Source organism: Lissotriton helveticus, chromosome 8 (genome assembly GCF_964261635.1).
Source record: "Lissotriton helveticus chromosome 8, aLisHel1.1, whole genome shotgun sequence".
Lineage (NCBI taxonomy): Eukaryota > Metazoa > Chordata > Amphibia > Caudata > Salamandridae > Lissotriton > Lissotriton helveticus.
The window spans coordinates 1,692,682,264-1,692,697,063 of NC_136069.1; the positions used below are offsets into that span (position 1 = coordinate 1,692,682,264).

Below are 14,800 nucleotides of genomic sequence, written 5' to 3' on the forward strand. Positions count from 1 at the left end.
AGGGGGGCCAAAGTTCCATTGATATGGCGTATGCATGTTCTTTCCTCGACATAGTGTCCATTTACCAATCGGAAAAAATAAAATACAAAACCAATTGACATAAAAAGATATATCGAAAAAAGCACCAGCCAAATATATGTCCAAGGGGGAATTAAAAAATGTTTTTTAAATAAGCTAGCATAAACTGCAAAACGTGAAGGTTTCTTCGAGGCATTGGAGACAGAGTCAAATGAAAATCTGGATTCTGTGGCCAAACCTGCTTGCAGGTCAGGCATGTACAAGTCAGTGGGGTAAGTATAGTCAATTTCATCATGGACTGTACCGGGCAAAGTACTTAATAAAGGACTGGAAATTGCAGGTAATTCAATGGCTACTTCAGTTTCATGATTAGAAGCAGTGGGAAAAACTGAATTTCTCACAATGGAAGGACAGGAAACAGCCGGTGTCATGCTAAGAAGAATCGGCCACTCTATGTATCTTGACATTGTCAATTGAAATAAACCTGTTTTCCTTACGACCAGGAAGTGGTGGTAATACGACTGTTCTTGTGCCCTTCACTCCAAGCACTGGAACCGGAGCCCGATAGGAAGGACCAAATTCTTTCTTGTTATCGATCTTCTCACGAACCAGTTCTCCAACTTGGGGTAGCCAGCCGACTACCGGGATCTGCAACGCAACATCCGACGTGGAGGGCAAATGTTCCTTTGCAAGACTGTCTCTGGTCTTTTGTAGATTCTGTAAAACATTGCAATGTTCATCTGCATCAAAGGAAGTGGCGCGAACCACACAGTCTAGACCGTCAAGGTCAGGGACGTACATCTTGATGCCAAAGAGCATTTCGTATGGGGTCCGCCCACCCAGAGACCTTCTAGGGAGATTATTAAGCGCACGCTGCACGCCATTGAGGTGGGTCAGCCAGTTTCTGCCAGTGCCTATAACTCGAGCTGTCAAAGATTGCTTTAAATCACGGTTCATTCGCTCCACTACACTGTTACCCTCAGGTCTGTAGGGAGACGAAAACTTGACTTGGACTCCCAACGAAGTCATGGCATCCTTATACGCCTTAGAGGCGAAAGCCGGACCCTGATCCAAATGGAAGGTACCACAGGCAAAAATCCCTACAAAGACACGCAAATCTCTAATGACAGTCCGTGAATCAGCGCTGCGATGGGGCCATACCCACACAAAGCGTGTGCATGAATCAACTGCTACTAAGATGTACTTATACACAGTATCAGATGAAAAAGGACCGCAGTGATCCAAATAAACACAACCTAGTGGTTTATTAGAAATGTACAACTGTGTCTGTGGCGGACGCGTTGCAGTCGAAGGCTTAATCTGCTGGCAAATGTTACAAAGAAGGACATAATCACGCGTCTGTTTGTACAGTCCCCGCCACCAGAAGCGTGGTTGTAATTGAGTTACAGTGGCCGAGACGCCCGCATGCGCAGACGCCACACCTTCATGTGCCGCTGTAATCAAGTCAGCCCTGCGATCCGAGTTGGGAATCAAACGTTCTCCAACATCTGGAATTTTCACAAAAGGAACCTTTTCGGGACTTAAGTGGTAAGTGTACTTTGAAGGGAACCCCTTAGGATGTTTACCTCCCTTCTCAGTGGCAGCAACAGCCGCCAAGATGTCACTATCAATCTTAGTTTTGGACCTAGTAACTGCTGCAACTAAGTATGTAGACACTGCTGATTTCGCTGCCTCATCAGCAAGCGAGTTACCGACAGCGTGAACCCCAACAGGCTGGTGCAGAGAGTATGAATCACATAAACGAGCGGCAACTTAGCCTTAAGTTCAGCCACTCGAACCCAGATCAACTTGTGTTTTATTGTGCTACCCTTGGAATCACGAAAGTCATTCTGAATCCAAAAGAACAAGTTTTCATTGTAAGACTGGACACAGTAGTAGGAATCACTTACAATAAGAGTAGTAACACTAGGATCAGCGTACTCCAACGCTAGTAAGAGAGCGCGAAGCTCTGCTAATTGTGCGGTGCAATCGCCCAGTGGCAACGTGTGCACTTCCCTGGAAATTAACTCATCGTCCAACATAGCACCGACCACAATGGCGCATGCGGAATAGTAGGCATGTTTAGAGCCATGCGCAACCTGCGCCGAGCCATCAGTGTAAATGATGCAATGGAAGTCCTCCAAAGGTCGCATAGCCAGAGGAGCAGGATGAACGAACTCATACTGCAAGTACTCTTGCGACCGCAATGAGGCGTCAAAAATAAACGTGACATTCGTGGACGTCAAGGACGCAGCCCATTGAATCCACCGAGGGTGCAAAGCTTTTGAATTTGGTACACTGGCTTTCGTGACTGCCTCCAAATGAGGACAGGGTGTTACAACCAACATGCGTTTCCCCTGTGACAGAGCTCGTTCCTTAAGAATCGCCATCTGCACAGCTGTTAAAACCTTTTCCACAGTGGGAAACCGCATTTCAGCCGAAGTGTACAAGTGCGACTTGTAAGCAATAGGTACTGTGTCTCCTTCATTAAAAGTGAGGTACGTGAAACCCACTGTCCCAGGGACAATTCTTATCACCAGGTTTGTGTGGTTATCACGAGTCAGTAAGAATTTAGAAGCGAGCAGATCAGCCTGCAAGGACTGCAAGATGGCTGAATGCTCAGGCAGCCAGCATGATTTAGAAAATGTAGGTTGTATCAGAGCATACAAAGGCTTGATACGCTGGGCATATTCCGGAATGTATGTCCTTCCGAAATTTAAAAAGCCCAGTAAAGACTGTAATTTTTTCAGTGTTGTAGGAGCGCGCAACTGAGCGCATTTCTCCAAGAAGTGAGGAGCTAATCCTCTACCTTCATTGTTGAGCTCATAGCCCAGGAACAACACTGTGTACTCAGCAATGTGCGATTTTGCAAAGTAAAATTTGTAACCCATATCTGCAAAGTTACAAATTATTGAATTTACTCGACACAGATGCATCCAAATTTCGTCGTCTGTGAGATAGATGTCATCCACATACGAGCAAGCATCTGGGTCGATCCTCTCCAAAAGGGAGACTATGCGTGCTGTAAATATACCTGGACTATTCTTATAGCCCATTGGGAGACGCCGGAATTGTTTTTGGACCCCAGCGCATTTAAAACTGGTCCATTGGGAGCTGAAGCTATCCAACCTATGGGCATAGAAACCGTTGGAAATGTCAAGCGTTGTTTTAAAACGCTTACGCACTAGACTATCCACTAGGGCAGAGCCGTGAGTATTCTGTACTGCACAGTTACGGCAATGCGAGTTTAAATGCCGGTAATCCAATACCAAACGATATGAACCGTCAGGCTTGGTCAAAGTAAAAAGAGGGTTATTCATCGGTGACACACATGTTTCAATAACTCCCTGATATTCCAATTGTTCAAGGATTTCCGCGACAGAAGATTTTGCTTCGCGCTGAAGGGGATATTGAGGTTGAGGCTGCGGCTGAGACCGCAACGGAATTTCTTTGCAAGGAGACAATTTATCCCAACCACATTGGTTACGGTACAGAGCCGGTGCAAGAGCCCGAGCCCACTCTTCTGCAAAATGCTGCGCATGCTCTTTCGAGACAGTGTTCGCGAAACTGGGAAGGATTACCTCCTCCCCTCGCGGCGCCGCGAACACAAAAGGTGGGGGCCAGTCAGCCTCCGAAAGCAAAATATCATATGTAGACGAAAGATTTTCCCAAAACACCCCTTTTACAGTACGCTGTATGTCACCTTCAATTAACAGGACAATTTCATAAAGTCGCTCAGGGGGAGCAAGTCTCGTGTCTGCTGTTTCAATTACAACGTAGACATCAGTCGCTGTCACCCTCAGTAGTGGACGCAGCGCCTCTCTGACTATGGTAATCTCCGCCGCGCTGTCCAGCAAGGTCAGAGCCCACGTCAGATTCCGAAGCCGCGTTCTCACTATCTGTGGCATATCGATGCACTGTTAATGCTTCGACTTTCTTTTTCGCAAACTGCGGTCTCTTCGGCGTAGAATCCTCCTGCTTTGCTGCGCCGTCAGTCTGGCGGGGCTGGCCACGTCCCTGTTGGCCACCACGTCCCCTACCGCCTCCTCCTCCACCGGTCTTCGGGGCCAATGAGTCCTGAAAGGAACGAGGAGAGCGTTGATCAGAAACCTGAAATCGATCAGGTGATTTAATCATCGCGCGATCGCGCAAATCATAAACTTTTTCTGTCGGCGCAGGAACTTGTGGTGCAGGATAAGAATCCTGAGTCTGCTTTTGTTGCTTCCCCTGTGTCTGTTTTTTAGGCCAATTTTGTTTTTTGGACTTGGGTTGGACATCTGCCGCAGCAGACTGTCCTTGTGGTTGTTTTTTCTCCTTAACTGAAAAATATTTCAGACCCCTACTTGTGCGGCCAATAGTTTTATATGCGGCCACAACTATCTTCGCTAACTGTCTGGGTTTATCGGCATCGGGCAGAGCAGCCAAAGCATTCGACACCTGAAAGTTCACCGCATCTCCTTTAATATTGGAGAGTATGAGATCGCTTACTATCTCAAAAGAACCACACAGGCGCATACCCAATTCAACCGCTGCCTCCGGTCCGTGATCATCCTGAACACGCTTAACGATCTCAGGCAGTGCGGACATAGACGGGGTGCCGAAACACCTCGTATAAACAGCCGCAAAAGTCTTTCCCCAGCTTTCACAGTCAACGTGCTCAGGAGTTAAATCCTTTGGTAAAGTAATCGTCAACATTCTATGTTTATCAGCAGGAGTAGAATTCGGAAACACAGCCTCCAGTTGGTCAAACTTCTCGGCAAGCCAGAAAGGGAAGTCATCGTTATCAACGGGACGCTGACCAAAAACCGAATTGACCATAACCGGATTGAGCCTTAAACCGCCACGTTCCGTTTGAACGGCCGCACCCCCCTGGGGACCTCCCAGGAGATGCCGACCTATGTATTGCACTAAGGCACGAATCACAGCAATCGAGACAACGTGTAGCCTGCGAACTTCCGCAAGGGTACAAGCTCCGTGATTCGGGTGCGGGGTAATGCCACCCAAAGCAGGCCAAATCGTGCCTGGAATGGATAAAGGACCTAACCTCGCAGCGGATAAAGAGTGGGGGAGGGCGCCATCAAACCAAACGCGATGCTGCCAATGATCAATAGGTATTTCCAGTGCCCTGTACGGTGTATATTCAGCCGGTACAGGGGAGGGTGTGTAGGAGTGGAACACACCAGAAGTAGCGTCCACTGCCGGAAACGTTACCCATGAGTAAAACAGTTCGAACGGGTACGCCGGATCTGCACACACCACTAAAATCACAGCCATGCACTCCTACGGGACCTGGTATGTCTGTTGATGGGTGCGCACCACAATGCGACTATGCTGCGCAATGGCCACAGCCACAGCCATGATTTCACCGGAACTACTGAAAAACAAAGCCAACTTTGTAGCACAACTGGGTAGTAATTCAAGGAAACCGTTTAGAAAGATTCAAGCTTGAAAAAGACCTATTTAAAAAAACAGGTAGGTTTCACCGACACCACCGTTTTCCGGAAACGACAGTGAAGGGGTTAAGGATTGAATGATATACTACTCGAGTGCCATGATATAAGACCACCAACGTACGGGCACCATGTAGCAGGGTTTCTGTTCTCCCACAGAACTGTGCACAGAGGATTGGAACCTCAGCGAATTAGGGTGACCCAAAACTCACCTTAGTACCCAACAAACCCCTTACCGAGCTAGCTACAGTGTCTCATTGGTCATAACCAACTCCCAATGTTTAGACAAACCAGAACATGAACTCACAAACCTCAGGTTACGTGGAACACATGAGCACTCTTTCGTTATACAATCATTACAAACCAGAACATGGAGTAAAGAAGAACACGTGAGCATTTGAAATGTTTATTTACTAATGCCGTCTTCTCAGGCGCAGTATCTTAGATAATACAAGTAAACATATTATCAGAAACAAAGTTACAAGCATAGTTACTAGTCCATAGAAAGCGAACGGTGACAGCATGTTACCATGCTGTAAATTAATAAGGGTTAACAACACTTATTTCTCACCCTCCCTAACTCGCATATTATATTAATAGCTAAGAAGGTCTCTTTGGGTTGAATTAGGGTGGGCCCATACCTCAGGATCCTAGATTGAAGGGATCACATCAGCATACACCAGCTCTCTCTGCATGCGAACCGCATCAAGTGTGTTTGTGTGCCTTAAGCAAAGCAATATAAAACCCGCCTCAAGCCCAAAGTTGGTAGAAGTGGCACTTATGTTATGTCTATGAAGGCGCGAAGATCAGACCTCATAACAAATCTGTATCGTGTTGTCCTTAAACTTCAGCACTCTCTGTACAGACATAGTTTATTAAGCAAAGCTGATATCAGAGTAATAACATATTATTCTCATGTAAACCACAACGAACTACTGGGTTGAAAGCTAAATCAACAATTAAGTGTCGTGTGCAGAAGCAGCAAAAGGAAAAATGGCGTTTAAACATTTAATGAGCCTATGCTAACTTAACACATTATAAAGATATACAGTAGCTATATGACACTGCCATATCCCCCAACTTGAGCCTGATCTTCATTAAAATGGCTTTCCTCCTTTCTTCCATTAATCCTGCATATGGATTACCCAACATAATTATAGCTCTCTGACTCCATCCTTGAGTAACTCCAAATCCCCTGTATGCTCATTGACATGAGTCTCTTTTGCCAAATCAAATATCTTTGCCAATGGACCAAGGACATCCAGTATCTTATATTGACACAGCTTTAATGATTGTTCCAGACCTTTCCCTGGGTTTCTGCCCAAACGTGATAAGAACAAATCGTATTCGGTTCTAAATTTGGTGCAGCAAACGTTCTCATAAATACCTGGCCTTGAGCACCCAGCTCCCAGGTTTCAGCACTCTACTCACCTCTTCATCTCATGGTTTCCACATCCATTCCTTAATGAATTTACAAATTTACTTACATGCTCCATCAGCCACCAATCACCAATCCTTGGGCGCCTAATATTGTATAGAGAAAATATTTCCTCACCTAGAGGATTTTTTAGTACATCCTTAGAACTTGTCTCCTCTGAATTTTCAAACTCAGCACTGAACTGATCATCAGAGCACGGAATCTGCTTTAACAGAGGTTACAGACTCAATAAGGATAAGGATGCTACTGGATGAAGGAACCCCCGCTAAATTAGTTCTCCTGGATCTGTCAGCAGCCTTTGCCACCATCTATCACAGTGGACATCTGGATAAACTGCGAGGGATTGGTGTCAGAGGCCCGGCCTTTTACTGGATACACAGCTTCCTGACAGAAAGAACACAATGTGTACAAATGGACACATTTGTATCTCAAACGACAGTGGTGAACAAGGAGGTACCACAGGATCCATCCTAAGTCACACCCTGTTTAATATTTATGTCTCCCCGCTGACCCCAATCATTAGATCGTGTGGGTTCCATACAATCTCCAATGCAGAAGACACACGGTAGTAGTCCCCATAGGCAAAAACCCTGCCCTGACCTGAGAAAAATTTAAGAGCTGCATGCTAAATACTGCAACCTGGATGAGCAAGAACGTTTTACAACTGAACTCTAGTAAAACTGAGATCTTTCTATTCGGGAAAGCTGAGGAGGTATGGTCCACGGAGTGGTGGCCAGAAGAATTAGGGGAAGCTCCCATTCCCCAAAAATGTGCTAAGGACCTGGGTGGGGAGATTGACGACAAACTCTCCATGGAGGAGCACGTAAAAATCACCTCGGACAAGTGCTTTGGCACAATGCGCATGCTGAGAAAGGTCTTTCCCTGGATCCCCCTCCACACCAGGAAAGTTCTCATTCAGGCGCTTCTAGTCAGTAGACTCGACTATGAGAACTTCCTACTGGTAGGGATCAGAGAAGATCTGTTATCAAGGCTGCAGGGTGTACAAAACACAGCAGGGCGCCTGGCCCTAAACAAGCCCTCACAAACTCCATCAGTGGTTCTAGTATGGCACCTTCATTGGCTTCCTATGAGGAAAAGATCAATTTTTAAACTCCTATGCCTGGTATTCAAAGCCCTGGAAGGACACGGACCGACATATTTAACCGAGAAGCTGCAATGGTACTCCACAGGGCGCCTCCTTAGATCTATCAGTCAAAAGCTGCTCCTAACCTGTCACAATTCAAGAAGCTTCTCAAAACGTGGCAGTTTTGTTAGAGCACTAGCCATCTGGCATTCTGCCTCCCAGGCGCCGAGAGATCCCCTAGGGGATGATTCGCTGTGCCCTACAAATATTCAAATTAAAAATTAAATTACATTCTGTGTGGCAACAGACAACTTTAGTATTGATGGAATTCAATCCATCATTTCCTTTTCTTAACAAAGTTATGTCTTTCAAAAGTTTCAATCAATCAATCAAATAGCTTTTGTAAAGCACTGCTTATCACCCTGTGGGGTATCCAGGTGCCCTGGTGCCAGTCTCAGTTGAAGAGACAGGTCTTGAGTCCTTTCCTGAAGAGGCTGAGTGAGTATGAGGTGCGTAGTTTGAGAGGGACAGTGTTCCAGGCTTTAACGGTGAGGTGAGAAAAGGAGCATCCTCCGGTGCAACAAATGTGTGGCATCTGTGCGAGGGTGAGGTATACGGAGAGCAGGTTTCTGGGGGTTGGTGGAAGGTCAGGGGGGGGTTCATGCAGTGTGCTCCAATGTTGTGGAGGGCTTTGTTGGCGAGGGTCAGGAAATTGAACTGGCAAATCTAATCGACGGGGAGCTAGTAGAGGTCTTTGAGGTTTTGGGTGATGTGCGTTCTCTTGGACAGGTTGAAGATCAGACTGGCTTCTGTGTTCTTCAATGGTCTGGACTCTTTGCATGAGTTCAGAGGTTGTACAGGCATAGAGTACATTGCTGTATTCAAGTCGTCTGGAGATGAGGGATTATGTCATTGTTTTCCTGGTGCTGGTGGGGAGTCACCAGAAGATTTTTCATAGCATTCGGAGGGTTTTGAAGCAGGCTGATGTGATGTTGTTGACTTGGTGCCTCATGGAGAGTTTGCTGTCTAGTACGATGCTAAGTTGCATGTGGGGTCTTTCAGGGAAGGGGTGTGTCCGAGCTCCATTGGCCACCCTGAGTCGACCCAGAGGGTGGTGTGTCTGCCAAAGATCAGGACTTTCATCTTGTCCATGTTTATCTTAAAGCAGTTGTCTTTCATCCATGTTGCTACATTCTTCATGTATTTGTGGAAGTTTGTCTTTGTCTGGGTGCATTTGCTTAAAGTGAGTGTTAATTTTGTGTGCTGTGATGATGTCTGTGATTGGTGTTATGTAGATGTTTGAAAAGGGTGGGCTCTGAGGTGAAGGGGGAGGCGTACTCTCTGGGTGCGTCCAGTTAGAAAGGACACCATTCATTTGAGGGCATTGTCTGTGACTCAGATTTCGCAAAAAGACACTTGATGAGTGTATGGTGTGAGACGGTATTGAAAGCTGTGGAGAGGTCCAGGAGGTTGAGGTAGGCCCTTTATCCTTTGATGAGTAGCACTCAGGTGCCACCTGTTGTTGTGATGAGGATTGCCTCTGTGCTCCCTGATTGGGATGGGTCCAGTACATTGTTTCTTTCCAAATGTTCGGTGAGTTGGGTGTTGATGGTCTTCTCTAGGACTTTGGTGGGGAACCGGAAGAGGTTGAACAGACAGCAGTTCTGTGGATCTTTGGGGTCTGCAGATGGTTTCATGAGGAGGGGTCTGACCTAGGTGTGCTTCCAAGCATCAGTGAAAGTTGTTGTGGTTATGGAGGCATTTAGGATAGAGGTGAGTTGGTGGCTGATCTAGTTGCTTCCGAGGCTGAAGAGCCAATGGGGGCAGGGTTCAGTGGGAGCCCATGAGTTAGCTGATTTCATCAGGGTAGTGGTTATTGTGTGCTGAGTTGTTCCCGTAAGGTGATCACTTGGTTGTTGGTTGTGGTTGATGGGTTACTGAGGATGTTTGCTCTTTTTGTCATCTTCTTACCACATTTCTCACCTCTAATTGCCTTCTCCTTTTACAAGGAGTAAATTTCGTACCCCTGACTTCATGCCCTTCCATTTCTTATTCTTTAAAATACTGTTTTAGTCTTCTTAACGTTCATTTCATGCTGAATCAATTTCCTAATAACTTCCTCACTAATCTTTGATCCATTGATCTCTAAACTCCTTCCCTGCTCTGAACCCATATCTAAACCCAAGTATACAAAAATTATATGCTGTAACAAACTACTAATAACTACAACAAACCTTATAATCCACACAATATACTACACTAACTTACCACTAACATACAATGCAAAACCTTTAACATACAATGAAAAATCTTTATCCCAAAAATGCTCTCCTCTAACCTTGTGCGCATTGTCCACTAGACCAACAAATAATTTATTGTTCTCTTTTTCAAACGATCTTTTACAGAGCTCTAACGCATTTACCAGTATTGTCCCCAAAATCTGACCAATCCAAGTTGGCACCCAAAAACACGAGATCACTTGCAAAACTAAAACTTAATGCTTTCCTTTTTTTGCTACACTACCGGCGCATGCTGTCTTCAGCTGCTGCAGCGCGTACCTCTCCGCTTCATTTATCAGCGGGCACCAAGCGCTCATGAAAGACGATCTGCACCACTAGAAAGCGGACACTCAAGTTAAATCAGCCAGCGCTCACACCTTGTTACGCTCTGTGCTTGCTTCCCGCTTGGTGACTTCGCGCCGAAGCCCCCAGCATCACCAACTGCCGGTAATCATTCAACTTTACAGAAAACTTTCTAAAAGGTCTATAAATAAATGACAAGCTCTACATATATGCATTGGTCTCCAGATAGACTCAAAATAGGTATTAAAAAGCATAACATTTGAAAAATACACATTTTAAACAGAACATCCTTCTAAAACCTATTACAACTATATCCTGCTTCTATAAATTAGAAACTTAACCCATAGTTAAACACATCTTAAATAAGAACTAATTTGTGAACACACACACATTTCATATACCACTATAAATATTAGGTTCTACTCTTTCCAGGCACATCATTTAACCACTTGCGCACTGCGTACATTCCCCCGCGGTGCTGGTGAATTAATGAGTGGGTGGGGTTCAAACGGCCCCCGGCCGTCCTACGCACACACCCACCGTGAGGTTGGATGGCCAGCACACAAGGGGTTAAAAGAGGATGAGGGCTCTAAGAAGGTATAACTTATGGAATTAGAGGTATGGTTCTAGATTGAAGTTTAATGTTTGTAAAGTTCTTTAAAGGTGCTGTATGAGTGGCAAATAAAAGATTAAGGCATAATGGTAGCCTCCTGTCTTGAATAAAATCCATAGGGACTATTGGGGGCCTGGCATGGATTTGATGGGTGATAGAATGGTATGGGGTTGTGGTCAGTGTTTAAGTAGTGATAAGATCTTGAAATGTACAGTTTACAAAAGTTGCCTTCTGGCCCCTAGGAAAAATAGCACTGGCTATTGTGGCTCACATACGGCTATCCAGGGTGGATCAATACATAATGAACTGCATTGATATGTATGCTTGGTGGTTGGAAGTGAAAATTGCAAATTCTCTATTGAGACACATGATGTCATCCATTTTCTGTACGAGTTGTTTGGTAGGAAAGGATGTACATTATCCTTGCTGACAGATATTGGGGTGCAACTTCAAGGAAAATGCAGGAATTTTTGGTGAATGAAGGGATAATGCATACGAAGACATTCCTTTACCACTCTACGGCTAATGGGATGATTGAGAGGTTTAATAAAATGTTAAAGGAGACCAATCAGCATGCTGTGATTTGTGGTAAGAGTTGGGCAGAGGAGCTGAAGGAGAAAGTAAGAGTGTACAGATTAGCTCCACCCTCTACATCTGGTAGATATTCTTCTGAACTTTTTAAAGGTAGAAAACCCTGCTGTTTGATGAGTCTGAGTTGGGTTAATAAAAGGTGAGGCTAACCTGGGAGACAGATATTGTGTGGGGAGGAGGTGACACACAAAGAGAGAAGCAAAATGCTGGAAATAAAGTGCAAGGTTGATGATTGAAAAAGAGGTATGAAAACTGAGGTGAGTGTTGTTGATTGGGTCAAAATAAAAATCTCAATGTCAAGAATACATTATTCCAAGTTCACTAAATCCTTAAAGGTGATTATATTGTTTAAGAATGTGGTCAAAACAGAGGATAAAGGAATTTGAAATGTAAGTAGATTTGTTAAATGATCCTCTTCTTGCTTGGACACTGAAAATACTTGTCACACTGCACTGAAACCACAGTTGTCAATGTAGGAGGACTTTGATGAAGACATCTAATTTCTCGGCCCACAGTGAGGAAGAGTTCCCATGTTACAATAAAGCCTGGTTATTTGAAGAATTATGCGTGATCAGATAGGTGGGTCATTTGGACGTTATGTTTGACATGTTGTGTAGTACAGTTACTTTCTTTTATGATGTATATAGAGGGGTTTTGCTCTATTGTGTTTTTTTGGGTTGTTATTGAGGAATGGTGGCAGGTAAACATAGGCACTCGGAAAGTTGCAATAAGAATGTTTGTGGGGATTATAGAATCTTGAGGGGAATGTGAAGACGGGTGGGAGATGAGTGAAGGACCTCTAGATGGAGTTCGTCTAGATAGGCTTAATTAAAGAAATTGAAGCTCTTCAACGTTTTATGATTATCCAAAGGACTTATCAAACATGCATCTGGAAATACATGCTGTTGCTTCTCCTTCTTTAGGTAACATGGTTAAGAATGCCACGAAACACAAACACTTGAGACACCACCCAGGTGTGCTCATGGCGTCATGTTATCAGGATTTGTGCATCTTCTAACATGCTTGGAAGAACTCATGACCTGCTGTACATCAGAGATGTTTGTATCATATTGATGAACAAAGTGAAAACTTTGTATTTGATCAACACCTTTCTCAAATGGCAATGAGAAGGTTTCTTCCCGGAACTGTAGGGTTTATTTTCAGAGGGGAACTCTGGAATCTCGTTGTGTTCCCTCCTGACATCACAAGCTCCACATCAACCATTCTACAGCCATCAGACAATTAAATACTGAACTGCACCAGCCCAACACATGGCCCACACTAAAAACAATACACACCGCCATACTACTCAATGCAGTGACTGTAAGTTAGAACACATATAAATCACCTACTTCAAGAAGCCACTTGAAACAGTGAAAGTTGCACAAAACAATTGAATAATATTACTTGACATCGTCATCAGGAGAATGTTCATCAATACAAACATACCACTCAGAAAATCAACACAAGCCTCTATTCACACAATCACAGAAAATGCCTTAAACACCACAGCACACGTTCAGGTAGGTAGTACTCTTCAACCTATATTATAAACAAGAGGACAGGACAAAAAAGTAGACAACATCACCAAAGTACATTAAACCACACACACAATTGCATTTATAGCACCCTCACACATCCATATGACCAAAGAACCTCATCTTGGATTTGGTAGATGTAGCAGGCCCAATCCCCTCCCAGCTTGTAGCAGCTCTTCTAATGGGACTATGCACCTCTCATAACATCCACAACAGCTGCAACCTCATAGGTGCCTCTTTACGGTAGGATTCCCAATGTTGAACACCGTTGAACACCCCTATCCTCAACACCTAGAAAAAGACACTAAAGTGCAATGCAAATGGAACAGCTCTGTAAGCTAATATCAGTTACATCAAAGGACACTTACACCAGCATTAAATTAATTGGCAAACACTACCCATTACAGAACTAAAATAACTTAACAGCACAACACAATATAACACAACATACCTTAACACAACATAACACAATGCAACATAACGTAATATAATATAACATAATATAATATAACATGACATGAAAATAATAAGTGGATCTTACGCTTCACAGACAACTGCTTGAGGCTTTTCTGTGAACGAGGGCTCGTTGAAAGTGAACTGTGAGTGAACGACAAACACTCCCCCGATGACAAGATCTCCATCGTGTGAGTAGCTGTCCTGTTTCCCGCTCTGGAGCCTACAAGCAAGGTCCACTGAGCCCTTTGTGACATCAAAGAGAAGGACCAGCATCATGCCCAGTGCCATTGAATCTAGAAATTCAAACAGAGCTACAGTTCAAAAATGGACCTCATCAAGCACCAGGGGCCTGACTGATGCCTAGTGCCAAGGGAACCAGGAGCTCCAACCAAAGCTACTGTGCAGAAATGGCCTCTCATCAAGTACCATAAGACAGACTGGTGTTTCAATGTGTTACAACTTGAGAGTAATAACAGGGACATCAAGGTTGTAGACGTCTCCAAAACTAGCCAAATCCTACCTCTGAGAAGAGAGCGCTATTCATAGCCTTGAACGCATGTTTGTGGCTGATCATGCATCACTGGCATTTGGCAATGCTACTTCACAGTGTCAAGGATGCTCCAAGTTAAGGAAATTTATACTAAATCACTCTCAAGGGATACCTTTGTTTAGATTAACCTCCAAGGTGACATTCTCCCCGCCTTATCATACATCCCTGGAGCTGTTTGATCACCCAGCTGCTGTCTAATGCCTGTATTTTGTGTAATAACTACATTTTGGAAAATTACAATGCGTAATATAATGACCAGGGCAAGTGCTGATCAGCCCATCATATAAAGAGCATTATCCAAGATACTGCCTCTGGGAGCAATTGAAGGATCTCTTATCATTCTTTTAATCTGCCACTTCACAGAAGCTGTGGGGACTGAACATATGTGTTAAAAATAAGAGAACAATATCAAGCAGATGAGCTATTCTCATTGATTCCTATGACAGTTAATTCCAATATTGTTTGAAAACTTACTTTGAA

The 14,800-nt window shown here is 44.3% G+C and overlaps 1 protein-coding gene across 1 annotated transcript in view; it reads right to left on the bottom strand.

The window, feature by feature from the left end:
- Positions 1 to 14,058, bottom strand: part of LOC144774114 (extracellular calcium-sensing receptor-like) — a 101,242-nt gene extending 87,184 nt beyond the window's left edge. Inside the window, exon 1 of the mRNA XM_078659139.1 lies at positions 13,856 to 14,058. Coding sequence (XP_078515265.1) covers positions 13,856 to 14,058 — 203 coding nt within the window. The remainder of the gene's footprint in view (positions 1 to 13,855) is intronic.
- Positions 14,059 to 14,800: the final 742 nt, after the last annotated feature.